The sequence below is a fragment of the Delphinus delphis genome, chromosome 11, assembly GCF_949987515.2.
Source record: "Delphinus delphis chromosome 11, mDelDel1.2, whole genome shotgun sequence".
Lineage (NCBI taxonomy): Eukaryota > Metazoa > Chordata > Mammalia > Artiodactyla > Delphinidae > Delphinus > Delphinus delphis.
The window spans coordinates 39,701,456-39,727,405 of record NC_082693.1 but is presented as its reverse complement, the minus strand read 5'-3'; the positions used below and the strand labels follow the sequence as shown (position 1 = coordinate 39,727,405).

At 54.6% G+C, this 25,950-nt stretch overlaps 1 protein-coding gene across 1 annotated transcript in view; it reads left to right on the top strand.

Annotated features, from left to right (window-relative positions):
• The first annotated feature begins 9,175 nt into the window (after positions 1-9,175).
• Positions 9,176-25,950, top strand: part of FAIM2 (Fas apoptotic inhibitory molecule 2) — a 33,142-nt gene continuing 16,367 nt past the window's right edge. The window contains exons 1-10 of the mRNA XM_060024742.1: positions 9,176-9,341; positions 12,630-12,825; positions 15,494-15,597; positions 16,015-16,079; positions 16,554-16,607; positions 22,705-22,755; positions 23,085-23,124; positions 23,614-23,651; positions 24,191-24,278; positions 24,553-24,648. Coding sequence (XP_059880725.1) covers positions 9,327-9,341; positions 12,630-12,825; positions 15,494-15,597; positions 16,015-16,079; positions 16,554-16,607; positions 22,705-22,755; positions 23,085-23,124; positions 23,614-23,651; positions 24,191-24,278; positions 24,553-24,648 — 747 coding nt within the window. The 5' untranslated portion in view covers positions 9,176-9,326. The remainder of the gene's footprint in view (positions 9,342-12,629; positions 12,826-15,493; positions 15,598-16,014; positions 16,080-16,553; positions 16,608-22,704; positions 22,756-23,084; positions 23,125-23,613; positions 23,652-24,190; positions 24,279-24,552; positions 24,649-25,950) is intronic.

Here is a 25,950-nt window from a genome sequence, read left to right as displayed (position 1 = left end):
CCGCTGAGCCTGCACGTCCAGAGCCTGTGCTCTGCAACGGAGAGGCCACAGCAGTGAGAGGCCCGCGTACCTCAAAAAAAAAAAAAAAAAAAAAAAAAAAAAGGCAAAGGTAGGGGGGAAAGGGGGGGAGGGATAAATTGCGAGACTGGGATTGACATATACACGCTACTATATATAAAATAGATAACTAATAAGAACCTACCATATAGCATAGGGAACTCTACTCAATACTCTGTAATGACCTATATGGGAAAAGAATCTAAAAAATAGTAGATATATGTATATGTATAACTGATTCACTTTGCTGTACAGCAGAAAATAACACAACATTGTAAATCAACTATACTTCAATAAAACATTTTTAAAAATAGGCAGAGGAATTGAATAGACATTTCTCCAAAGAAGACATACAAATGGCCAAAAAGCATATGAAAATATACTCAATATCACTAATCATCAGGGAAATGCAAATCAAAAATACAATGAGATACCACATCACACCTGTCAGGAGGGCTATTATTTTAAAAAAAAAAAAAACCCGATAACAAATGTTGGTTAGGATGTTGAGAACCTGGAACCCTTGTACACTGTTGGGAGGAATGTAAAACGGTGCAGCCACTATGGAAACAGTAAGGCAATTCCTCAGAAAATTAAAACTAGAACTACCATATGATCCAGCAATCCCACTTCTGGGTGTTTATCCAAAAGAATTGAAATTAGGACCTCAAAGAGATATTTAGACTCCCACGTTCATTACAGCATTATTCACAGTAGCCAAGTTGTGGAAACAACCTAAATGTCCATCCATGCATAAATGGATAGAGAAAATGTGATGTATATATAGTAAAGTATTATTCGACCTTAAAAAGAAGGAAATTCTGCTATATGTGACAACATGGATGAAACTTGAGGACATTATGTTAAATGAAATAAGCCAATTGCAGAAGGAGAAATGCTGCATAATTCCCTTTTGTGAGGTATCTAAAAGTCAGACTCATAGAAGCAGAGTCGAATGGCGGCTGCCAGGAGCTGGGGGAAGGGGGCAGTGGAGAGTTGCTATTTAATGAGTACCAAGTTTCAGTTATGCAAGATGAATAAGTTCTAGACATCCCCTATATACTATTGTTCCTACAGCTAACAACACTGGATTGTGCCCTTAAAAATTGGTTAAGAAGGTAGATCTCAGGTTAAGTGTTCTTACCACAACAAAGTTTTTTGGTTTTTTTTTTTTTTTTTAAAAAAAGAAGTCAAAGTGCTCCGGAGGCACTGACCCAGGTCAACTTGCCCTCAATTCTAGCTTCCACCCCTGCTGTAGGGGCACCACCTGTGCCCCTTGTTTTCTTTTCTGGGCTCGCTGCAGCCCTTCCCCCAAGTGTGACAGAGCCCTCGGCACAGTGTCCAGGTTGGAAGGAGGGGCCCACGGATGGCTGTCAGGCTTGGCAGCCAGACAGCCTGGGAAATGGGACCCTGCTTGGGAAATGGGACCCTGGGCCGGCTCATGCTCCTGACTCTTTCCAGAAAAAGTCTGCAGATCTGTCTTGTCCTAGTGACTATCATCTCTGTCAGCTGTTCCAGGAAAAGGTCTTTTTTTTTTTCCTTTTTCTAACTGAGGCTGATCAAATACTTGCAGCAGGCCTGGGACATCTCCCAGACCTCACTATCACAAGTGCTGCAGAGAACAGGCTGCACAGCCTCGACCACACAGACACCACTGAAATATTTACGAGACTCCTGGCTCATGAAACAGAGCTTTCCACTCAGGAGAAAGGGAAGGGACAGGGCACATGTGAAGACCTACAGCATGGCACACCACTCAGGGAGCTTTACTTTTGGCTCAGTGGAGGAGCTGCCACTAACCCCATCTAACTGGTTAGAAAACCAGTATCTGAGGCAGGACCCCATGTGGCTGAGAGCTGGTCTCTGGGGTCTGGCTGCTGACTGCTAGCTGTGGGAGACCTTGGGCAAGTCACTTCACCTCTCCAAGTCTCAGTTTCCTCATCTGTAAAATGGAGATAAGAGGAGCTACTTCTGTTGTCAAGGACTAAATGAAACAATCCATGTAGCACACTTAGCTCAGTGCCTAGCATTTACGTGCTCAATAAGAGTTAGCTATTATTATTATTATTCCCGCAGTCACATCACCCTGTTCTCCACTGTTCCTAGGTCTCTTTTCCCCACCATTGCTCTCATGGCCCAGAACCATCTTTCCATGTTATTCCTGTGGGGGATGATTTGCCTCCTGCTAGCAACCTCCTGGAGGCTGAATGCTTACCAAAAGAAATGAATTTCTAATGGTGGAATCTTAAGCCTGGTGTCCTCTTGGCCAAGGGCAGGCTGGGACGGGGGTCCGTCAAACCCCACCTCTAGGGCAGTTGTCTCTGTGCCTGTGAATGAATACAGCTGCCTTCCCTAGATCAGCCTCCAACCTCACCCTAGGCTAGGCCATCTTGGGATTAGCACAAAATTGGTGCCTCACATTTTCCTTTCTCCATGCCTTTGTGTGCTATTCTCCTCTGCTGAAGGGCCTCCCTTCCTATTTCTGCCACCACGGTCTCTGTCTATTAAATTTTACTTTTTTGTTCCAGATGCAGTTGAAAAGCCACCTCTTCCAATCCCTTCTGATCTCCCAACCAAATATAACCACACCTCTTTCTGAACCTCCCCAAACCATAGTGTTGATAACAATCAGTCATGCATGGCTTTGTCTGAAGGATATTGGGGGACAAACAGCAGTCTCCGCTATACCTGACATTCTAGAACTTTCTTTGTGGTATGCAATATAAGCTGGTGTTGGTTACAGGCTTCTGAACAATGATGGAGACGTTGCCCATTGTTACGTAGTAGGTGTGTTAGACTATGAGCTCCTCGAGGGCATGGATGGCTGTTCTGCACCTATGTCTCCCTGACACCCAGCATGGAGCTGGCTCACAGTAAGTTCTCGGTAAATCGTCCTGAATGCATGTTCACAACAACAGCTCCCGTGTGTCATGCCTACTGTGTCAGGCACTGTGCTAATTAAGGCTTTTCCATATGGCGGCTCATCGAGTCCTCACAATCGCCCTATGAGATAAGCACTAATATTCCCCACTAAGAAGTAAACCCCGCAGGGCTGAGAATTGCATCTTTTGTGTTCGTTGCTATATATACATGAGTGCTTGAGATGTAGTAGGCCCTCAGTAAATATTGGTTGGATGAGTGAATTAATTAATGGATGTCCATTACTAAGCTCCGAGAGGTTTAATGACTTGCCTAAGGTCACTCATGTGATAAGTGGCAAGGTCAGAATTTGTGCCCAGATGGACCTGGATCCAAAACCTGTATTCTTCACCACTGAACTCTAGCAGGTGGAAGAGACGGGTTGGGTGCTGAAAGGATCGAGATAACACAGTCCTACCTTTAAGGAGCTTTCCATCTGGTGGAGAAGCAGAAATGCACACGTGCAGCACACGGAACACAACAAGTGATTGTACAACCTGTGACCATCCCAGGAATCAGGGAGGGCGGGCGCCCACACCAAGACTCAGGGGAAGGAATGACTTCTCAAGGCACTCAACACTGCCGAGAGCAGCAAGAATGCGGTTTCACTCCATAAGCCGCCCTTGCAGCTGGGAAGAAGGGTGATTCAGGGTGTTGGTGCTTGCCAAAGATTTCATGTCCCTGAGCTTCGGAGACCGTATCTGGGGAGGCAGTGTGTCCTGGGGTGAGGGGAGGGGAAGGCAGGAATGGACACCCCAGCACAGAGGGGTTGTGCAACCAGCTTACGACTGGCCAGGACAGGATGTCGGGCTCTTTGCTGTAGGGCTGGGGAGGGGATGGGAAGGGGGGAGGGGACGTAGAAAGGGCCTGTAAGGATAGCAATGAGAGGGGTAGGGGGCCAGGGACCTGCAGGGCAGTGACAGGCTTCGAAATCTGTGGGAGGCAACCATGGCTGAGGCCCAGGTATACACAGGGGGTGCACTGATACGCCAGAGCTGGCCCGGACCACCACCTCTTGCAGCCCAGCCTGAAATCTGCCTACTGCGAGCCACCGGGCTCTAGACCCTGCCTCTGCGGTTCTCTCTTCACCCTCGGGCGCAGGTGCTGCTGCAAGCTGGGTGTGCAGGCTTGAGTGTAAGGGGGACACGGGGGAGGATCTGGGGAGAGATGACTGGCTAGCCCTGATTCTGCCCACCTAGGAAGCCTGGGAACGCCCAACTCCTCCCCTTCACGCAGTCTAAGTGGTGCCACTGAATCACTCTTGGGCTGATGGTCCCCTGCTGGGGTACGTTCATTCCTCTTACCTTGGCTTGGCCCCCAACATGTCATGTAACTTTGGGTTAGTCACTCACCCTCTTTAGCCTTTTGCTTCTACGGCTGTAAAATGAGAAGCAATGCCTCGGTCCACACCATCGGCTTCCTCCCCTGGCACCTGCCCCAAAAGGAGCTAGCTGGCAATCACAGCAGAACAAAGATCGGGATGGGCCGCCACAGTGTGAGCTGGAGCCCACATGCTCCCCTGCCCGAGGAGCAGCCCTGAAGACACTCAGGCATGGTCTCCGAATCTCTCCACTCCCACCTCAGCTTGGTGGTTGAAGACGGTGATGGGGATTCTGGAGGCAGGAAAGAACTTCCTTCCATCTCCCCCATCCCCCAGGTGCTGCTCCAGGCCGGCTCGACCCCCCTTCCCTCCTTGGCCTCGCTCTCCAGGGATGTCCTCACATACTCTGTGATTCAGCCACTGCCCACATTCTAATAATGGCCCGTGGCCTCTCAGTCCCCGGCACCCACATTGCTTGACTCCGTGAGGCCCCAGGGCTGGGCTCCTGGGCAGAAGGGGCAGTGGTGTTCCCCTAGAATCCAGTGCATGCTGCCCCCTGAGCTGTGTAAGGCCCTGCCTGGACCTCTGGCCGACTGCCTACGGGACTTCTCCACCTGGATGTCACACGGGCACCACAAACTCAACCTGACCCCATCTGAGCACATCAGCACCTTCCTCCCTTCTCATAACGGCACCATTCGCCTAGAGACTCAGCCCCCAAGCCCCCATCTCTTCTGGTGTCCCTTCACCCCTTATCTATGTCCAGCCTCTTCTCTAGTCCTGTCAATCCTGCCCCAAGCCGATTGCCTCTCTCCATCTTTTCTGCCCCTGGATTGTTTGTCTCACTTTAAAATCACCAAACACATATGGAGCACTTGTTATATGCTGAGTCCCGTTCTGAGTGCTTTACCAATACTAACGCATAACTTTCATTTCACAGAAGAGGAAACTGAGGCACAGAGAAGTGAAGCATTTTACCCAGCGGCTGGACTTGAGCCCAGGCAGCCTGCTCTCAAGTCTGGGCTCTGAGCACCCCTCACGGGACCTCTCCCGAAGTCTCCTTGCTTGTCGCTGCACCTCCAGTCTCTTCCTCATTCAGTCCCTCCCACGTGTTGCTCACAGATGCATCCTTCTGCCCTTCTCGATTAAGAAAATGCTTTAGGGCTTCCCTGGTGGCGCAGGGGTTGAGAGTCCGCCTGCCGATGCAGGGGACACGGGTTCGTGCCCCGGTCCGGGAAGTTCCCACATGCCGTGGAGCGGCTGGGCCCGTGAGCCATGGCCGCTGAGCCTGCGCGTCCGGAGCCTGTGCTCCGCAATGGGAGAGGCCACAACAGTGAGACGCCCGCGTACCGCAAAAAAAAAAGAAAAAAAAAAAAAAAAGAAAATGCTTTAATGACAAAGCTGACTCCAGCAGTGTGGTCTTTCTGGAGCATGCCCTGCTCAAAAAACCTTGGAACCGGCCCCTTCTCCCCCAGCCCCTTTCCCTACTTCATGCTAACAGAATAAAGCCCATTCCTGGGCTAAGGATTCAAGGATGTGACCCCAACAAGCTCCCAACTCCCCTGGGGAGTCCCTCACTGTTCCTGGCTCCCCTCAGGCACCCTGTCTTCTAACCTCCCTGACGGCACCGGTTCCGACCCTGGCACTGCATGGGGGTGAGTTCTGAATGTGTGATGGATCGTTCTTCCCTGAGGAGAGTCTGCAGGTCTGATTCCTCTTTGAACCACCAGAGCATCTACCACAGTGTGTCGCACAGAGATAGGCACGACACACGTGACGAATGAATAACAGTGGAGCCAAGCTGCTTTGTGACGGTGGAAATTAATTATTTCATTAAACAACATTTGTGGAACCCCTAAGGCTAATAGCTCACTTACGCTGAGAGCTTATTATGTGCTGGTCACTGTGTGAAGCCCTTCACATATATTACCATTTAAACCTCTCTGCAGCCTTGTGAAGTCAGTCTTATCACTATCCCCCGTTTTATAAATGAGGAAACTGAGGCTCTGAGAGGGGAACTAACTTGTCCGGAGTCATACAGCCTTCAAGTAGAGAAGCTGGAATCAGAACTGAGGCTACCTGACTCTTAAGTCCGTGCTCTTGATCACCAGACCTCACTGCCTCCAGAGGCCAGCAAAGTGATAGACAGACATTCCAACATCTGGGTGCTGTCTCAAGACCACATAACGGGACATATAAGTGATGTCAAGGTCATAGAGTCCAACATCTGAGAAACATCATAGCACTGACAATGTCAAAATGTCTGAGGAATATAAGGATTGTATATAATGTTGCCCTTTGCTCAGCCAAACATTTACCAAGCACCCACTACATCCATGCCAGGCATCATTTTAACTCAAGGGCGTAGTGCAAAAATGCATCCTCTCATATAGTCGGTGGGGCGAGAGAGAGAGAGAGAGAGAGACCAAAAAACTAAACAAAAATTATATGTCAGATATATACACTACCAAATGTAAAATAGCTAGCTAGTGGGAAGCAGCTGCATAGCACAGGGAGATCAGCTCGGTGCTTTGTGACCGCCTAGACGGGTGGGATAGGGAGGGTGGGAGGGAGACGCAAGAGGGAGGGGATATGGGGATATATGTATATGTATAGGTGATTCAGTCTGTTATAAAGCAGAAACTAACACACCACTGTAAAGCAATTATACTCCAGTAAAGATGTTAAAAAAAAATTATATGTCAGAGGTGACAATTGCCATGGAAAAAAATAAAGCTGAGTCAGGAAAAAGGGACTGTCCAGTGAGCTGGGTGGGGTTACATTGGTGGCACTGCTACTTGTATAGGATCAGGAAGGCCCGCCCCCCGCCCCCAAGAAGGTGAAGTCTGAGCAGAGCAGTGAGGTAAGTGGGGGAGTGAGCCATGCAGCGACGTGTAGATATCTCAGGCAGAGGACCGGCAAGTGCAAAGGACTTGAGCTATGCTTGGCCCATTCTAGGAACAGCCAAGAAGCCCGCGTGGCTGGAGCAGAGGGACTGGGGAGAGGAGTAAGCGAGAGTCACAAACACAGGAAAACGCCAAGGCCTACATAAATTCAGGCTCTGTGTAACACTGCACGTCTGGGTAACAGTAATAGGATTCATTCATTCCACACGCCTGGCACTGTCCTCAGTCCTGCCAACACAAAAACTGCTACAGACAGGATCTCTTAGAGTCTAACGGGGAAACAGACAAATGCCACAGTGCCACGTGACAGGTGCTATGTCAGGGCACTATGAAAGTACAGAAGAGCACATCTAACCCACACTAGGGACCAGGAGGCTTCCTGGAGGAGACGGCACTTGAGCTGCCAAGCAGGAAAAGGAGAATGCTCCAGAACACAGACGCAGAGAGGGAGGGGAAGGCCAGAACCTGGCATGCTGGGCAGAGCCTCAGCAGCAGTGCCAGGGCCAGGGAGCAGCTTGTGGGAGGAAGGGGTCAAAGAGAAGGGCTTGGGGAGGAAAGTGATGGGGTGGGGAAGGGCTTGAGTGTGTGGGGACTGACAGAGCACCTGCACAGGGAGGCCCAAGTTTAAGCAAGTGTGTTGGAAGTTGGTGGTTATGGAGTGGGAGATACCAGGTGAGTAGAGGTGATAAAAAGACTTCAGCAATTTACCTGCTGGTCCAGAACCCTGCTATCTCACCGGCAATTAGGTGGGTCCACCTGGGAGATGACAGGGAAGCAGAAGGTAGGGGGCCACCCCCACCTGCACCAGATCTTGGTTTCTCATCCCATCCTACAAGGATCAGATCCTTCTTTTAGGTAGATCTCTGTGTCCTCACCCTGGGGCAGCTCCAGGAGATTCCTCAAATAATAATAACTCAAATACTCACAACCCTTTGTGGTCTTCAGTGTGCTTCCACCATCATAACCCCTGTGTCTCACAGTAAATCTAGGATGGACAGAGCTCCGCTGTTAGCCTCCTTTCCATAGGAGGTGCTGCAGCTCAGAGAGGTTAAGGCTTTGTCAAAGTCACACGGCCAGTGGGTGACTAAGTTGGGACTCGAGCCCAGTTCTTGAAATTGCAAATCCCACGGCAACACTGCAGCAACTGCAGAAAACAAGGCCGGGTGATGGCCGAGTCCCAAGGATAAGACTGGGAAAGGGGGTGGGACAGGCTCTGGAATGGGGAGGATGACAGATACAGGGGTGGTGGAGGCTGAGAATGGAGGCAAAAAGGGAGCAGTGTAGGGGGTTGGAGAGGTTTTGAGACAGACCTAGAGGCCCCTCCAGAAAGATCTGGTAAAATGTGCCAGCAGGGTTGAAAAAAATACAAGCTGCATCCTCCCAGCCCCATGTCTCTGTGACAAGGTAGGGAGGGGCCTCTTGCTCCCATTTCACAGGTGAGAAAAGGGAGGCAAGGAGAGGTGCCCACATGGCTTGCCCAAAGGCCCACAGGACCTCAGGGCCCAGGGGGCCTTTTGGAAGCCGGTAGGGTAGACAAGACATCGGAGACTTTTCCCACTCCAGCGTGAAGGACGAAATAGAGATGATGAGAGGGGAGGTGGTGATGGAGAAAGCAGGGCCGCATCCAAAGAGGGAGAGGAAACAGGCAGAGGTACAACGGAGCCTGTCAGCGGCAAAGATGGTGGAGAGATAAGGCCCTGACACCCAGCTCCAGTTACAGGCAGGCAGCATCAGCTGGTCGGGTGTCACGGACTCCCGGCCCCTCCTCCCGCCCGCTTGGACCCGTCCACTTGGGCAGTTCCGCAGCGCAGCGCTGCCTGGTTCCTGAGCGGTGAGGATACCAGGAAGGAGGGGGCGGGAGGAAAGGGCTGTGCGCCGCCTCCTCCACTTCCGCTTGCAAATCCGCAGAGGCCTCCGCCGCAGCCTACAGGCCCGCCCTGGCCCCCTCCTCCCCCCATCTCCCGCCCCCCTCCCCGCGTCTGGATGGTACGCTCCGGTCCTCCTGGCCCGGCTGCAGTGGATGTTGCTAGAACCCACGCGGAGGAAGGAAGAGACGCAGGCAGGCTGCGGTGACCCAAGCGGCCGCCCGTGCCTCAGGGACCCCTTCCCGGAGAGACGGCACCATGACACAGGGAAAGGTATCGGCATCTCCCCCACCTGCATCATCCTTCATCCTCTGGTTCCCCCATCTCCCTGTCATCCTAAGCAAACTCTCAGGACCACTGTAAGCATCCTCCCTCGGCTCTTATGCGAAGGTCCTGCGTGGTCCTTGCCGAAGTCAGAGGCCCACAAGGCCTGTTTCAAGGAATGGGTTGTGGCCTCTTCCTGCCCACCAGGTTCATCTCTCCTCCCATCTACATTCCATCAATTGCTTTGGCATCACAGGAGCCTTCACAGACGCCCATGTCCCCTTAAGGAGTCAGCTTAGGCGTCTGGTGTGTGTGTGTGTGTGTGTGTGTGTGTGTGCACACGCATCCCCAGGGTGAGCCCTGAGGCGCAGTCCCTATGGGGCACCCCCACTCTGTCCAATCCCAACCCCAACCATATATTCATCTTTTACACCCTCCACAGAACCCCCCCACCACCACCAAACTCCCTGTCATTATTCCATATCTGGATACAGCCCCTGTGGTTGGGGGGTTCCTATGGCAACCCTGCTTCAGGATGTTCTAATTTTTGTTTTCGCTTTGGCCAGACATAGGACTGAATGGGATCGGATAAAACATCTTCTCTTTTTATTCCTGTTTTAGGCCTGAAGTGTAGGGGAGGGGCTGGGGCAGAGACTTGGCTGGCCTAGTAGGGTTATGTAACACCAATAGCCTGTGGAATTACACAACCACCAGGGCCTGGGGCAAAGAAGGAGGGTCCTCTGGCCCTCTGCTTGGGGGTGCTAAGGTTTGGGCAGAGAAAACAGAAGAAGGGCCTCCCTTCCACTCCCCTTCTTTTCTCAGAGATGAGCCTCAGAGCCAATGGCATCTTTCCTGGGCTCTCAGACCCTCCTTTCACTGTTTTTTAAGCTCATCAGGCCTCAAAATGATGTCATTGGGTGATACCACCTCGTGCCATTTGGACAGACTTCACTTGGTAATGCTGGACATTGGGGGTCCAGGGCCTAGGGTCAGCAGGGTGGTTGTTGGTGAGGAGGACGAATCTGGACCGGACTGAGGTCAGAGGTGATAATCCTTTTCCCAGGCACAAGCCCTGGGTCTGGGCTCAGAGAACCTTGGTTCCGGTGGGCTGAAATGGATTCTCCTGGGCATGACCCTTCTGATCTGGGTGATGAAGGGGGCTGGGGAGTGGGAGGGATGAGCCCGGGCCCTACTCCCACAGGCCTGGGTTTTGAGGCCCTTCCCTAAGGACGCAGGGGTGGGGTTCACCATGGTGAAAATGAAGAGCTCCCCGCTCTGCGGATTCTCTTCCTCCATTTCCCACCTCCACCTCCGCCAGTCACTTTGCTGACGCTGCTTCCTGTCCTGAGGTGAATGTATTGCCCCTGCCTCCTCGGCCCCTCACCCCCAGCTTGCTCCCAGGCTTTCTGATGATGGAAAAGACCCCTCCAGTTCAGTCATCCTCAGGGCTGGATGGAAGAAGAAACGTTCCGGTGCTTGTTCATCTCTGGGCTGCCTCAGCTAGATGCTGCTCGCAGAGAAGGAACTTTGCAGCCTTCCTCAGTGGCCCTGCAGGTTTAACTCATTCTTTTTGGAACCAGACCTAAATCCCGTTTGTTTTTTGAGGTTCAGTCCTTTTGGTGACGTTTCAGTTTTCATACCATCCCCGCATCCCCAATCTTCCCTTCCCTGGCGGCATCATTCGGGCCCTCCCAGCCCCTATTTTCTCACCAAAGCTAAACTTGCACATTGTGGAACCGGGGCCATATCTGAGTGTAAATAGACTTGAATTTTCAACCTGCCATGGGATATTTCCCACTGGGCCTCAGTTTCCTCATCTGTAAGATGAAGGAAGGGGCTGAATGAGGAGGTGCTTTCCCCTTCCATCAGTGACAGTCAGATTCTGTTCTGGTTTGAGGGAGAGGCTGAGGTTCCAACAGCATGAGGCCAAAATGGACTCTTAGCCAGGGGCCTCTTGCCCCTCCGCTCCCCTGCAGCCCCCCCATTCCTCTTCCTCTTTTTTTTTTTTTCTTTGTCTGCACTGCCCACAGCATGCAGGATCTTAGTTCCCTGACCAGGGATTGAACCCGTGCCCCCTGCTGTAGAAGCATGGAGTCTTCACCACTGGACTGCCAGGGAAGTCCTCCTCTTCCTCTTTTTTTCCCTCTCCTCTACCCTTTCTGTTTCCCTGCTCTCCCATCCCCACCCTCCTTGATCATCTCCAGCCCAGCAGAAGGAGGCCAGCCCCAGTGGACGGTACCTGGGCTCTGCAGCCCAGTGGGCCATGTGTGACTCTGAGTCATTCTTCCTCTCTGATCCTCAGTTCCTTCATTTTAAAAACAGGGATCAAAATACAACGAGCAAGGTAGCAGGGAGATTCAATGAGAGGACCTTTCATTCAGTAATACTTTTAAGGGCCTACTACTCTGTGCCAGGCCCTTCCCTGGACCCCAGGGAAATGGTGGAACCATATAGCGCCAGTCCCTGCCCCGGGGGACGGTGACCACCAATGGTGGGCTCTCCTAAGAATTTTCTCCTTCCTCAGTTCTTATCCCAGCTCCAGTGTGTGCCCCTGGCCAGCCCTGACCCCCCTGGAGCTCAGTTCTCCCATCTGTAAAATAGGGAGATTCTTTTTTTTCCAGATTTATTGGGGTATAATTGACAAATAGAAATTGTATATATCTAAGGTGTGTGATATTCTGATATACATATAACTTGCGGAATGATTACCACAATCAGCCTGGTTAACACATCCATCACTTCACATAGTTACCTTCTGTGTGTGTGTGTGTGGCAAGAACACTTATGATCTACCCTCTCAGCGAATTTCGAGTACACAATACAGTATTGTTAACTATAGTCACCAGGCTGCAATTAGATCTCCAGAACTTTTTCGTCGTGCATAACTGAAACTTTGTGCCCTTTTGACCAGTATCTCCCCATTCCCCCCACCCCCCAGACCCTGGCAACCACCATTCTACTCTGTACTTCTACGATTTCGACAATTTTAGATTCCACATATAAGTGAGATCCTGCAGTTTTTGTCTTTCTGTGTCTGGCTTATTTCACTTAGCATGATGTCCTCCAGGTTCACCCATGTTGTTGCAAATGACAGGAATTCCTCCTTTTTTAAGGCTGAATAATATTCCACCGTATATATACCCCACATAAAATAGGGAGGTTCTTGTCTGCACCACTGCCGTTCCTAGTGCAGGTGAGAAAGTACCCATGGAAGTTCCAGAAATTGAGGGGCTGGGGAAGAGGACTTAGAAGGTGCCCTCTCCCTGGTGACTGTCTCTCTCTGCCTCTACTCCACAGCTCTCTGTGGCTAACAAGGCCCCCGGGACAGAGGGGCAGCAGCAGGCGAATGGTGAGAAGAAGGAGGCTCCAGCAGTGCCTTCGGCCCCGCCCTCCTATGAGGAGGCCACCTCTGGGGAGGGGCTGAAGGCAGGAGTCTTCCCGCCAGCCCCCTCGGCTGTGCCTCTCCACCCCAGCTGGGCCTATGTGGACCCTAGTAAGTCTCTCAGTTCCTGGAGGCTGGAGCATCAGGGGGAGTGGTGGGCCCAGATGGAAAACCTGCATAGGAAGAAGTTGCCCAGAAATAGACGCACTGTATGGTTGTTGTATGAGGCTCTGATGTCAAAGGTTTGGGATTTGGAGGACTGTTCTGAGGGTAGGTCAAGGAGACCTCCATGAAGAAGGACTGATACAGTTTCTGCAGTCATAATTCCCTTGGATGGGGAAGAGGGGCTTTTTCAAGTCACCAAGCTAGGGCAAAAAGAGGGGACAGATGGGGGAGAAAAACCAGGGGCTGTCCTAGAAGAAAGGGTTGCAGAGAGGGAGTGAGGGAGGTCAGAGTGGACACAGGAAGGAGCAGTACGAGGCTACAGCTAACTGTGGCCTCAGCTGGGGCTGCCTCCCTGTGAGTGTGGGTGCAGTTTGCTGACACGCTGGCTGATCTGAAACCAGTCCCCGTGGAGGCCCCAGGGTTGTTTAGGGCGGGGGCCTGAGGATCCACTTCACTCATCACTCTCCTTGTCTCTCTACCCTTCCCCAGGCCTTAACTGGGGGCAGGAGAGCAGGATGTGGGGAAGGTGTGTGGATGCCAGCCTTAGCATCCCTCAGGGCCAGGCACGATTCCTAGGCCGACCCACCCGGGCTGACGCCAGCTCCTTGCACACTAAGAATCGGGCTGGTAGGGGGCCCTCTGTTCGGTTTGGCAGCCTGTGGGAGCTTTGCCTCAGGGCTGGGAATGTACAGCTCCCGCAAGCTGCAAGGAAGTCTTCCTCGGCCCCCTCGGCCCCCTCCCCCACCTTGTCACCCCACCCCCACCCCCAGCAGAATTCTAGAAGGGATCCTGGGGACAATGCCTCAGACGGTCTCTACTCAGGAGGAGCGGCCACCATGGTCCACACCTCCCACCACAGAGCCCTTCAGCCCAGACCCAAGCAGACCCACCCCACCGTCATCTACTGGAGGGCCTTTGAAGGTCTGGTGTTCGTGGGAGCCCTTCCTCCTGCCACTGACACCCACAGGACTGCTTTTTCTCTCCTTTTCTCCCCCTCTGTGGCCTGGCCATTTGGGCTTTGGTGGGGGACGTGGACAGAACATGAAGGAGTGAAGGATAAGAGGTTGAGGGTCTCCAAGCCCCAGGTTGGCAGTGGGTCCACCTCCCTCCCCCTTCCTCATTTCCCATATCCTGGTTGCCAGGACTGGCTGCCTTAAGGAATGTTTTCCAACGAACTGTCAGGGCAGAGGAAGGCAGCTCATTTCAGTCAGCACGTGACAAACATTTACTAAGCGTGCACCAGGCACCGTGTCTGGCACTGAGCTAATTTCTGGGGATGCATTGATTTGCAAGCCCTTCCCTCACAGAGCTGACAGTGTAGACAAGTAAATGGATGATTACCACATGGTGAAAGGCAGTGATGGAGGCCTTGGCAGTTCAACTAACCCGCCTGACAGTCAGGGAAGACTTCCTGGAGGAAGGGGTATCCATGAGGGGAGTCCTGAAGGATGGCATGTATTAACTTGGTGAAGAGGTAGGAAAATGAGTGTCCAAGGCTGAAAGAAAGAATGTGCAGGGGCCCAGAGGCAAGAGAGCACATTGCTGAAAAAAATATAGTCAGGCTGGAGAAAAGTAGAAGGGAGTAGTGTGCAGTGGGGCTGGAGGACTCGTGGGAGGCTGAGGAGGCTTTGTTAAGGAACTTGAACTTGAGTAAAAGGCAGTGAGGAGCCATCAAAGAATTTAAAGCGGGACAGTGCCGAGGGCAGATTTGAAAGGCCAAGACAGGCTCTTGCTGTGGAGGGGAAGGTCATGGAGAACTTTCAGGGATGGTGGAGAGCAGAGCGGACACATCTGAGGCCTTAGGAATGACCCAGACGAGGGATGGAAGAGAGAGGGTGGTGTTGTCAGCGTCAGGCACAGAGCTTTCACTTTTCTCCGTTTCATCCCCGTGAGGTGGGTATCACTAACCCATATCCCGGAAAAGACAAAGAAGGCTGGTGACTTGCTTAAGGCTGCACAGCTAGTCAGTCCTGGGGAGGGATCCACGTGTTTGCTTACAGAGCCCATGCTCTTCCAAAAGCCTGAGTTCTGGGACCAGGCCCCCAAGCTTTACCCACACCCACATGCCACTTCTTGCCCTTGTCCTGGCTCTGTTTCCCCTCCAGCCTCCCCCAGCTCTGGTTCCCAGCTGGAGCACCAGCAGGTCCACCCCACCTACGAGTCCCCAGTTCCCACCCCCGGGACCTCAGAGCAAGCCGGGGTAGGACCTTTGACTCTGGGATGTGTGAGGTAGCCCCGGGGGAGTGGCTGTCCTTCTCTGATTCTCAGCCACAAGGGAGCCAGACTGTCCAGGAAGGGGGATGGGGGGGCACAAGCGGGAAGGGCCACATTTGTATGGCAGAGCTTGGGCCCCAGGGAGCTCCCGCTTGGGGTGGGAAGGGGAGATGACAGTTCCTTCTCACACTCAGAACAGGAAAGGTGAGGGGCAACCTGGGAGAGATCTGGGATCTCTGTGGGATGGGATGGGGTGGGGCAGGAGGAGGTTTGAGAATGGGGCCGGAGAGAAGGGCGTTGCCTGGTCCAGAAAGCCAGTCTGACAAAAGGTAGCTCTGAGCCGTTGCGGGTGGTGTTTATGTGTGTGGGAGCGCTCACGGCCCTCCCCCTGCCCATCCAGGCAGCAGCTCTAGCTATGAGAGTGGTTTCCCCACTGGAGACCATGAGCTCTTCACCACCTTCAGTTGGGACGACCAGAACGTTCGCAGAGTCTTCATCAGAAAGGTAACTGTCTCCCCCAACTCTCCCAGACTGGGAAGCTGGGTGGGGGGAGCCTCTCGAGAAGCCGCTGGCCCAGTCTCCTGCCCAGAGGCCATCCCTCTCCCCATCCTTGTGATGCCAACTGACGGCACCTACTGGGAAGTTGGGGTGCCCACTGCCCCCTGCTGCGGCTGAACACGTGGTCTCTTCTCTCCAGATGCCATGGGTGTGGGCTCTGGAGCGTCTTTGCTGTCCTTTCGCCTTGTCCTGGATTCATTCCGATGCCCCCTAAGAAGGAGGGTGGAAGGCCCAGGATGCGGGTCTGGAGGGTAGATGGAGTCGCCGGGAAGTTGGGGTCTCCCTAAGCCTTGCTGGGGCCCTGAGCCTCTCTGGCCCCCAACAGGGCCCCCCAAGCTGAGCGGAACCCCCTCCCACCCCCAGGTCTATACCATTCTGCTGATCCAGCTGCTGGTGACCTTGGGTGTCGTGGCTCTCTTTACCTTCTGGTGAGTTGGCTGTGTGGAGCAGCACGTTCCACGGGTGGTGGCGCCAGGTCTCGGCCTGGGGAGGAGGGTCCAGAGTCAGACTGTTCTTAGAACCGTCTGCCTGAAGATGCTGGTGCAGGGCAGCGGCCCACCTCATGCTGGGAAGAACCTTAGACCGTGCACAGGGAGGGGTCCTCCGTCCAGCTGGGGGTGGCCCCGTGCTTTCTGGGCCTGCAGGTGTCTGTGAAGCAGTTGTTCCTCTCAGATGCAGCAGCCCTACACCTGGGCGCACCCAAGTCTCAGCCTGAGACTGGGAGACTGTGGCTGGAGCTCCCTCCCCCACCAGGGGTGTGGTCTCTCCTTTCTTCCTCTCGAGTCCTGTGAACTGGCGGGTGGGGCGGGGGGTGGGGGTGGTGGGGGGGGCAGGTGCAGAGGTTGAACTAGAAATGGAGACAGAGGGTAAATTCTGATTCTCTCTCCCTCCCTTCTCTGCAGTGACCCCGTTAAGGACTATGTCCAGGCCAACCCAGGCTGGTACTGGGCATCCTAGTAAGTATACCCAGGCCCCTTCCCAGAACACCCTCCACAGCCAAGGTGGGAAATCTCCACTGACAGAATCCCAGCCCATGACCTCTCCCCATCCCATAGGAACCGCCTCATAAGAGCAGGGCCAGAAGGGGCCTTCTGGGGTGTGTAGAGCTGAGGGGGAGGGGAGGAGATGGGCCTTGGTTCTGGTGCCTGCCCAAGGAGGGAAGGGTGGAAGTGGGGTCATGGCTAGGGAGACCCAGACCTTGGCCTGGAGGAGAAGGGGGGCTGGGACACCTTGGCCCACACTAATGATGATGTTGCTACTCAATATTAACGTAGTTGTTATTAATGCTTGTGAATTATTAATCATAAGAGATACCACTTATAAAGTGCCTAATAAGGGCTGGGCATTGTTCTATGTGCTTGATATGCAGTGTTGCATTCACTCCTCAGAAAACTAAGTCTCAGAGAGGTTGAGTAATTTGCCCAAGGTCACACAGGTAGGCCGTGGTAGAGCTGGGATTCAAACCCAAGCTTCAGGTTGAGGCTTGTACTCTTAACCCCTCTACTTGGCAGACTCCCTTCCCCTCGAGCAGTTGGCTTCTGCTTATATACTCTACTCTTTAAGGAGCATGGCAGGGAACTTTAGAGGTTATTCTGACCCTCCTATGTGGGCAATTAAGGAGTCATTCTGGATACTTCCAGGCCAGACCACCCTGTTCAAAGCAGAACTACTGTCAGCAAAGTCTCCTTCAGCACCTACTGTGAGCCCAGGCCAGAACTGGAGCTGGTGGAGAGGAGGCCTCTGCAGGGGAAGGTGGTGGGCATACAAGGCAACCTGTGAAAGAGCAGCATTCAGAGGAGGGGGAGCCCTCAGTCCATGTCAGCGGGTGCGCCTCAAAGAATGAGCCAAGGGCCTGGGGACTGGGGTGACTTAAGTAGAAGCTTGGGAGTGGGAGCACACGTGGTACATTGGGTAAATTAGGGACCAGGCTGGCGGAGCACTGCAAGCCTCCATGAGGGGAATCGGGACATCCCAGAGAGAAGCGAGGCCTTCCGGGGTGGAGGCTCTGAATGTCCACCCAAGGAGCTTGCACACTACAGCTGTCCCAGGCCTGTTCCTGGATGGGGGTCTGGTGGGAACGTAGGCTCAGCCCAGAGCCTCCTGGACCACCCGAGCCCAGAACAGTCCCAGAGTGGGCCTCAAGTTAACAAAAGCCAGCCAAAGCCCGACAGGAAGGAGACATCCTGGCCTCTGGGGCTCCCCGGAGGAGTGGAGGAGGAGCTCAGCCAAGTTGGGGATCCCAGGGGAGGAGACATTCACACCCAGAGCCTTTCTTAGGGCACAGGACAGAGGGCCTGTCTGCAGATCAGGCAGGGAGGTGGGCATTTGGGGGGATGGGGGGCACTGTAGGCTAAAACTGATGAGGCCCCAGGAACTGCCACCCCAGCCAGCCCCCGTGGCGGGTTGGCATGGCTCCCGGCACATCAGCACCGCCTGGCAGCCTCTGCGCCCTGCCACCTCGGGAATGCGGTCCCCAGGCCCCTCGTCAGGCCTGCTGCGGGAGGGTCTTTGGGACTCTGTGCCCTAAGCAGATGGTGGCAGGGGGACAATCCAAGAATAAGCAGGCTCTAGAATTGAGGGCAGGGTCCACCCCACTGAGAATGGTGTGAGAATTTGACCTCTGAATGGTGAGAGGTCCTTCCTCCTCAGCATCTCCAGGCAGAAAACAGATGCTGTCCCAGACTCAGGGGTGGGTGGGTGTGGAGAGAAGTCGGAAGTGGGCATGGACCGTGTGCTTTCCATGGAGCGTCGCCAAGCCTTAAAGGTGCTTGGGAATTCACCACCAAGATGCTGCCCTGTTCTCTAGAAAGCCAGCCTGTTGCTCTGCCCCATCCTGCCCCCTCCCCACATCGCTATCCAGTCCTGAGTCTGCCTCTGGGTCTGAGACCTAGCAGGTCTGACACCTAGTGGGTCTCACGTCCTCCAAATACCAAGCCCTTAATAGCAGTAAGAATAAAACAGGTCTTTTTCTATGTATGTAGCACTGTCCCATGTGATTTGCAAATATTCTTCATTTGATCCTTAACAACAGCCCTACGAGGCAGATACAGTTATTATCCCCATTTTTTTTTTTTTAAAGAAGACGTTGGGGGTAGGAGTTTATTAATTAATTTATTTTATTTTTGCTGTGTTGGGTCTTCGTTTCTGTGCGAGGGCTTTCTCTAGTTGTGGCAAGCGGGGGCCACTCTTCATCCCGGTGTGCGGGCCTCTCACTATCGCGGCCTCTCTTGTTGCAGAGCACAGGCTCCAGTCGCGCAGGCTCAGTAGTTGTGGCTCACGGGCCTAGTTGCTCCGCGGCATGTGGGTTCCTCCCAGACCAGGACTCGAACCCGTGTCCCTTGCATTAGCAGGCAGATTCTCAACCACTGCGCCACCAGGGAAGCCCTATTATTCCCATTTTATACATGAGAAAATTGAGGCTCAGAGAGAAGATGTTTCTTCCTAAGCAGCAGAGCCAGGATTGAACCCTGTCTTTCTGATTGAGAAGCTCGTGCACTTCCCCTCCATGCTCTGCTGCCTCCCCACAGCCTGGGACTGGTCCTGGAGCATCATAAGTTGGGGGAGGACACTGGGTTTGGACCCTGGCCTCCACCTGAGCCTCGTGCCTTGGTCTTGACATTCTGTAAACAGACCACGGCTCTAGCTCAGGCCCTGAGGCCCAGGCTCTGACAAGCAAGTCTGTCTTTCACTTCTTCTGTGATTTATTCTTCGCTCCCTGGGATGGCAGCCTTCCAGCACCACCCCCTCCCCCCGCCCACTCTTTCTCCAGGCCGCAATCATCTCCCTCAGTGGGCTCTCGCCTTATTGTCTGATTGCTCCCTCTGAGCCTTGGCAGCGGGAACTGCGGGCCTCCCTACCGTGCAGGGGAGGAGTGAGGGCTGTGGGGTGGAGGTGGGGGGACCGGACAGAGGAGGAAAAGTGTGAGACCAGACTTGGGGGAGGTGGGTCCGAGCCTCTCCAGGAAGCTGTCAGTTAGCCAGGTTCTAGTTATAATAATAACAACTCCCATCTTCAGGTCCCTACCCAGTGCCAGGCTCTGTGCTCAAGGCTGGACTGCATGCTCTCATTCAGTCCTCGCTACAGCCCAGTGAGTTGGTGCCAGCATTCCCGTTTTACAAAGCAGGAGGCTGGAGCTCTGCAATTAAGTAGCTGTTCAAGGTCACACGATGGTGGTGGCAGAGCTGGGATGTGAAATGAGGGTCAGGCTCCCAAACTGCCCCATACGCTCCAGGTCATCCGTCCCTCTGCCCTTCCTCCCGACCACTCGTCTTGAGGGTTGAGGAGCTCTGGACCAGAGAGAAAAGGAGGCTGGGCCCTGCCCTCAGGAAGCTTCCAGTCTGGCCAGGGAGACAGGCCCCACAACCAGGATACACATAGATAAGGGTATTATTATTATTATTGTTGTCGAAGTGACTGGTGACTCAAGGGAGACCGAAAGAGAGCAGATGCTGGGGTATTTCTTAACAACTGGGGCAGGACGACTCCACTGTTCCTCACGGAACAGGATGGCCTGCAGCCCTGGCCCTGGCACTGAGAACCCCTCCATCACTGTGACAGCAGTGATGCCTCATTTGAGAACCACTGAAGAATAGGAGAGGGTGAGGATGGAGGGCTCCTGTTTACCAAATGCAATAGGCTCGTCTCAACCCCTACCTTCCCTGTGCTTTCACATTTCACCCAGAAATACATAAAGATTGCCTAAGCCGTGCCAGGCCCCGGGTTGGACAATAGGTTGTTCCAGGTGCTACATCTGGGTGGGGATCAGATGAGCAGACCCGTGGGGTGTGGGGTGCAGGCTTTGGTTGAGTTATGCCCGTGGTGCACAGAGGAAGCCCCTCCAACCTCAGCCCCAGGCATCCTCGCCAGTCGGTCCTTTCCAGTAGAGGCAGAGAGTGGTGGGCACGCTGTGAGGGTGCAGAGGGCCATGAGGGTAGATGGAGGGGCGGAGTGCGGTGTGGGATGGGCTGCAGAGGTAGGCGGGGGGGGGGGGGGGGCGGATCAGGCAGGGCATCACCAGGTCTTTGGAATTTAAACAGGAGAGTCACATGATGGGATCTGCCTATAGCTTTGAGAGTGGAAGGCAGGACTGGAGGCAGAAGGACCCGATAGACAGAGATGACCCGACCTAAAAGGGTGGTCGTGGGGATGGAGAGAAGGGGACAGATTTGAGAACTGCCTGGGTAGAGGATCAGCAGGTCCAAGTGATTAGCTGGGCATGGCAGGGTGAGAGTCAAGGCTGACCGAGGTCGCTGGTTGGGTGACTCGGAGGCTGCATGACATCCTCTGCAACAGGGGATGCAGGAGAAGGAGCAAGGAAGAGGGCAGGTTCGGCTCTAACCTGCTGCATAACAGCCGTGTTTGCCCAGCAGGCAGTTGGGTATTCAGGTCTGAGGTTGAGAAGGAAATTCTAGATCAGAAATATGGTGTGTGAGTCATAAGCATCTGCCTGATAAAGGGAGTCCTAGGAATGAGTGAGCCCACCCAGGAGGATCATGAAGGGAGACCCTGTGCTGAAGGAGATGGAGAAGGAGTGACCAGGGAGGTAGGAGGGGACCCAAGGCTGTGTCATTGTGGGACCAGGGAAACAACGAGAGAGATCAGGTGTCAGCATGTCCAGGTCAGATAAGGATGGACAAGTGTCAGTTGGACTCAACAAAGTCATAGTGATGTGGCAAAGCCAGCTCTCATTAAGTGGGACAGGGGCTGGTTTGTTAAGTTGAGGAGTGATTGTGAGTTGGAGAAGGTGCCGTGAGTGGAGACAACTTTCTGAAGAAGCTTGACTGTGAGGGTGGGTAAAGTGGCAGTAGCTGGAGCCGGGAAAGATGTTGGTTAAAGATGGAGAACAGCTGAGGAGGTTTGTGAGGGAGAAGATGTAGCAGTCGATGGCAGGGCAGTTGAGGGTGTGGGACCCAGAGGCTTGGGGGGATTCACCTGGGATGGGAGGAGGGACAGGAGGAAGGACACATAGATGCATGATGCGATGTTTGCAGGCGGCAGGCAGGGAGCCAGTGGAGCCCCCCACCTCATCTCGAATCTTTCTGGGACACATCAGGCCAGACCAGGCAGGAGAGTGAGGCAGCCTGGGAGGTTTGCAGATGAAGGAGGATGGTTGGCGTTGTTGCTGTAGGGGATGCGTGAGAGAACCGAGGAGGGAGATGGGGAAGGATGACAGGTGCCGTGTGTTGAGGGCACACTGAGAGCTGGAGACCATGCATTGGTGTAGGCACCAATCTAGGTAGACATGAGCATGCCCCAGCCTTGGGTCTTCAGCCCTCATGTCCCACCTCCTGGACTGGCCTCCACCTCCACTGCTCTCCAGAAAATCCTTAATCCTCGACCCCTGTCTCTGGGTTCCACCTGAGCTTCCTGCCAGTCTCCCAATGGATACGGCCACCTGATCCAGAAATTCATGCCACAGGTACTTCTTGCTGTGCCAGGTGCTGGCAGGACAGACAAGATCATTGTAGGTAGTGACAGAGCCAGGGAAAGGCCTAAAGGAGGCAGTATGGGGTAGTGGTTATAAGCTAGGACTCTGGAGGAGGAAGCCTGTGTTCTAACCCTGCCTCTGCCATGTGGTAGCTGTATGACCTTGGACAGCGCACCTGGCCTCACTGTGCCTCAGTTATAAAGTGAAGAACGTGCTTCCTAGAGAAGATAGGAGGGTTATATTAGCTAATCCTCATAAAGCATGTAGCCCTCTGCCTGGCATATGGAGAACACTGTATATGAGCTTTTCAAAATATATATAAGTAATAAGGTATTGTCTGGGGGGAACCACTTTGCACTGGGTGGTCAGCTACCACATGGCACCCAAGATTCAGTATTTCTAGAAGCAGGCTCATCTTACTCCCCTTCCTTTCTTTTGGAATTACACCATCACCCTGCCCATTGCAAGGTTCTGAGATGATCGTGCGCTTAACCAACCCCTGCCCCTGGCCCGTGGCAGCCTGCTTGGTGCCCTGTGGGCAGGGGTGGCAGAGAGTGGGACGAGCAGGGGCCTGGGCGGAGGGCCTTCAGGGGCGGCCAGCTCTCGCATCCGTCTGTCTCTCACAGCGCCGTCTTCTTCGCGACGTACCTGACCCTGGCCTGCTGTTCTGGACCAAGGTATGATGACGGCTTGAGGAGCAGCATGGCTGTGGGAACGTGAGCAGGACCTTGGAAGTCCTGGCCCCAGTCCTGCTTGCCGCCAGTGCACCCCTGAGACGGCCCCATCCTTCTCTGGGCTCCATCAAGGCCTGCCCCTCCCTCCTTTACTTGGCACCTCGGGGCGGGGGGAGGGTGAAGGCACAGATGGGGGCACGTGGGGATGTGGCTGAAGGAAGAAGCTTCGAGGCGTGGGGGTGAGTCTGTGGGGGAGCCCTCGGACAGCATGACCCAGCCTGTGCTGCAGGCACGCCCCCTCTCTCCTCTGAACTCGGTGGCTTGCCTTACAGGAGGCATTTCCCCTGGAACCTGATCCTCCTGACCATCTTTGTAAGTGATGTGGGGACAGATGCTGAGTGGGGATGGGGGGAGGAGGGTGAAGGGTGAGCTTCCAGGGCTAGGAGTTGGAGGTAGCTGATGTGAGGTCACTGGGGGTGGCAGGGGTATTTTCGCCCCACTTCTTCTGCAAAGACACCCCACCCTCTCTTTCCAAATAGCCTTTCTCTCCCCACTCCATCCACTCCCTCTTTCCGTTGTGATTTTGTTTTTAAGAGGTTTGTATGGGGACTCCCAGAGCTATGGATAACAAGAGCTGGGGGTGGGGGGAGGGTGTGAATCTTAGAAAGGGGGACGAGCAGGGCTGCAGAAAAAAGAAAGGGACGGCTGGGACCTCCTTCACCGGGAGAAATCCTGGAGGTAAATGTGTGTGTGAGCAAAGCAGACTCAGAGTTGAGGGGTACACACAAGGGGTGGAGACCCAGGCTGGCCCTTGAAGGTGTCTGGGCCCCCAGCATTCCCTCATCCTGCTTCTCCTTTCAGACCCTGTCCATGGCCTACCTCACTGGGATGTTGTCCAGGTAAAGGGGCCAGGGTGAAGGGGGCTGGCCACACCCTGAGGGGAGCTGCCCCAAGCACAGTCCTTCCAGGGAGCGTTTGGACGGGGTGGGGTGGGGCGTTCAGGCAGGCAGGAGACGTGGGCTTGGAGCGCGCTCCTCCCGCACTCGGCCTCCAGGACCTGGCCAGGCTGGTGGGTGGGGGTGGGAGACGGAGGAGAGCAAGGTGACACCTCTCAAGCTGCAGCTGAAAAGACCCCAGGTTCATGATCACACAGTTCTCTATAAGCCACCTCCAGGCACCAGCACAACCCCTCCCCACCCCCACTCCCACCTCTTCGAGATCCTTCTAACAGGATTCTGAGTGTGAGCATGTTGGGGAGGGTGGGTCCCAGTAGAAAGGATGAGGAGGCAGAGAGAAGGGGGAGCCTGGGAAAGGGGAGAGGCTGGGAGCCAGAGGTCGTGGGATCAGGTCCTGGCAGAAGGGGAGGACTTGGGAGGGGGGCAAGGGGAGACCAGAAGCCCTGCCCTGAAGCCGACCCCCTGGCCTGCCCGTCCTGCAGCTACTACAATACCACATCTGTGCTGCTGTGCCTGGGCATCACGGCCCTCGTCTGCCTCTCGGTCACCGTCTTTAGCTTCCAGACCAAGGTCAGCCCTGGGGCCTTCGGGCTGGGGAAGGTTGGTGGGGGGCGGGGGCGGTGGGCTGCAAGCTCGGATTCCCCAGCTGGGGGAGGTAAAAGGCATGCGTAGTGTCTGGGGGGGCCGCCTGGGATGGGAGGGGGAGGAACAGCGGGTTCTGGGGTGAGCACGGGAAGGTGGCCTGCTGCCTCGGCCTCAGCCTTCTGGCCAGCACACTGCCATGCTGGGCCGCTCTGTGCAGGCCTGAGGGCCCCGGCAGCTGACGCCCGTCCTACCCCTGCAGTTTGACTTCACGTCCTGCCAAGGTGTGCTCTTCGTGCTGCTCATGACTCTCTTCTTCAGTGGACTCATCCTGGCCATCCTCCTGCCCTTCCAATATGTGAGTCTCCAGGTCTCCAAGCCGGCCCCGTGGGGATGGCGGGGGTGGGACTGCCGGCCCGAGGGTGCCGTTTCCTCCTACACCCTCCAGGGAAGGCCGCGAGCCAAGGGCTCACAGCCTGCCATCCTGTCCTGCCCCGGGCTGCTTGGCAGTGTAAGCAAACAATGAAGCGAGGCTTTTCTTGACGGGTCTGGGCACCTGCCCACTCCACAAGCCACATCCGCTTCACCTTTCCCATCTTCTCCACTAGCGGGGAGGTGAGGCTGAGGGGGAGGGCTCAGATCATTTAAACCCTAGGCCGGGGAGGGGGCTCCGGAGCTCCCTGGGGCCACCAGGCCCAGAGGGGCCCTGAGGAAGGGCTTCCTGGGCCCCTTGGGGGATCAGTCAAGTGCAGGGAGGCAGGATCTGGCTGTCCAGGCAGGCGGGAAATGGGACAGTGGGGCTCCGAGCATACCCCTGCCCCATGAGGGTGTCCATGGCGACAGCTGAATCTCAGCTCTTTAAGAAGTGTCCGGCCTGCCTGGGAAATCCCACTAAGACTGCTCAGGGCTCAGTGACCCATTCCAGGAACTCAGGCTGCTGCAGGTGGAGAAGGGGCGGACTTAGGGCATCACAGGAGGGGGTTTGAACCCTGGGAACCCAAGAGAGCAGCTGTTGGACCCGTGCTGAGGGCTCAGGGCTTGTACCTGCCGCTACCTCCTCTTAGCTACCTCTAGTACGGGGGTCCCCCACTGCCCCTTTGCTGCCAGGCTGAGAGCAGTATTCCTCACTCCCCCTCCCTACCCCATCCTGCCCAGCCCCAGGTTATTGCCTCCCAGTCCAGAACGTCAGGATTGGTTCTGGCATTTCCTTGGCTCTTCCCAGGATCCTGTTGACGAAGGGAGGAGCCGGAGCTGGCCTGGGGGCCCTCTGTGTATCTAGGATGGGGGGAGGGGTACAGGAAGGGGCCTCAGAGCTTCCAAGAACCCTTTATCGACCCGGGTCAGGCTGATGGAATGCCTGTGTTTCCAGGAGTCTTCTGCGGGAAGGCTCTTCAGAGGGCACTGTTCGTTTGGCACCTCTTGCAAGGTTTCCGCACTCAGCTGGGTGCCCCTGAGGCCTGGGGGGAGCAGAGGTTGGGAAGGGGTGCTGTTCCAGCCTCTGCAGGGGATCCCAGCAAGCACAGCTGGCAGGGATGCCAGATGCCCCCCCAACCCCTGGGCCTAAGTCTTTGTCCCCTTCTACCTGAGCCCCTTTACCCACACAGGCAGAGCCAGGAAGCTCCCGACATGGGGACAGACGGCACAGGGATGAGTCCACACT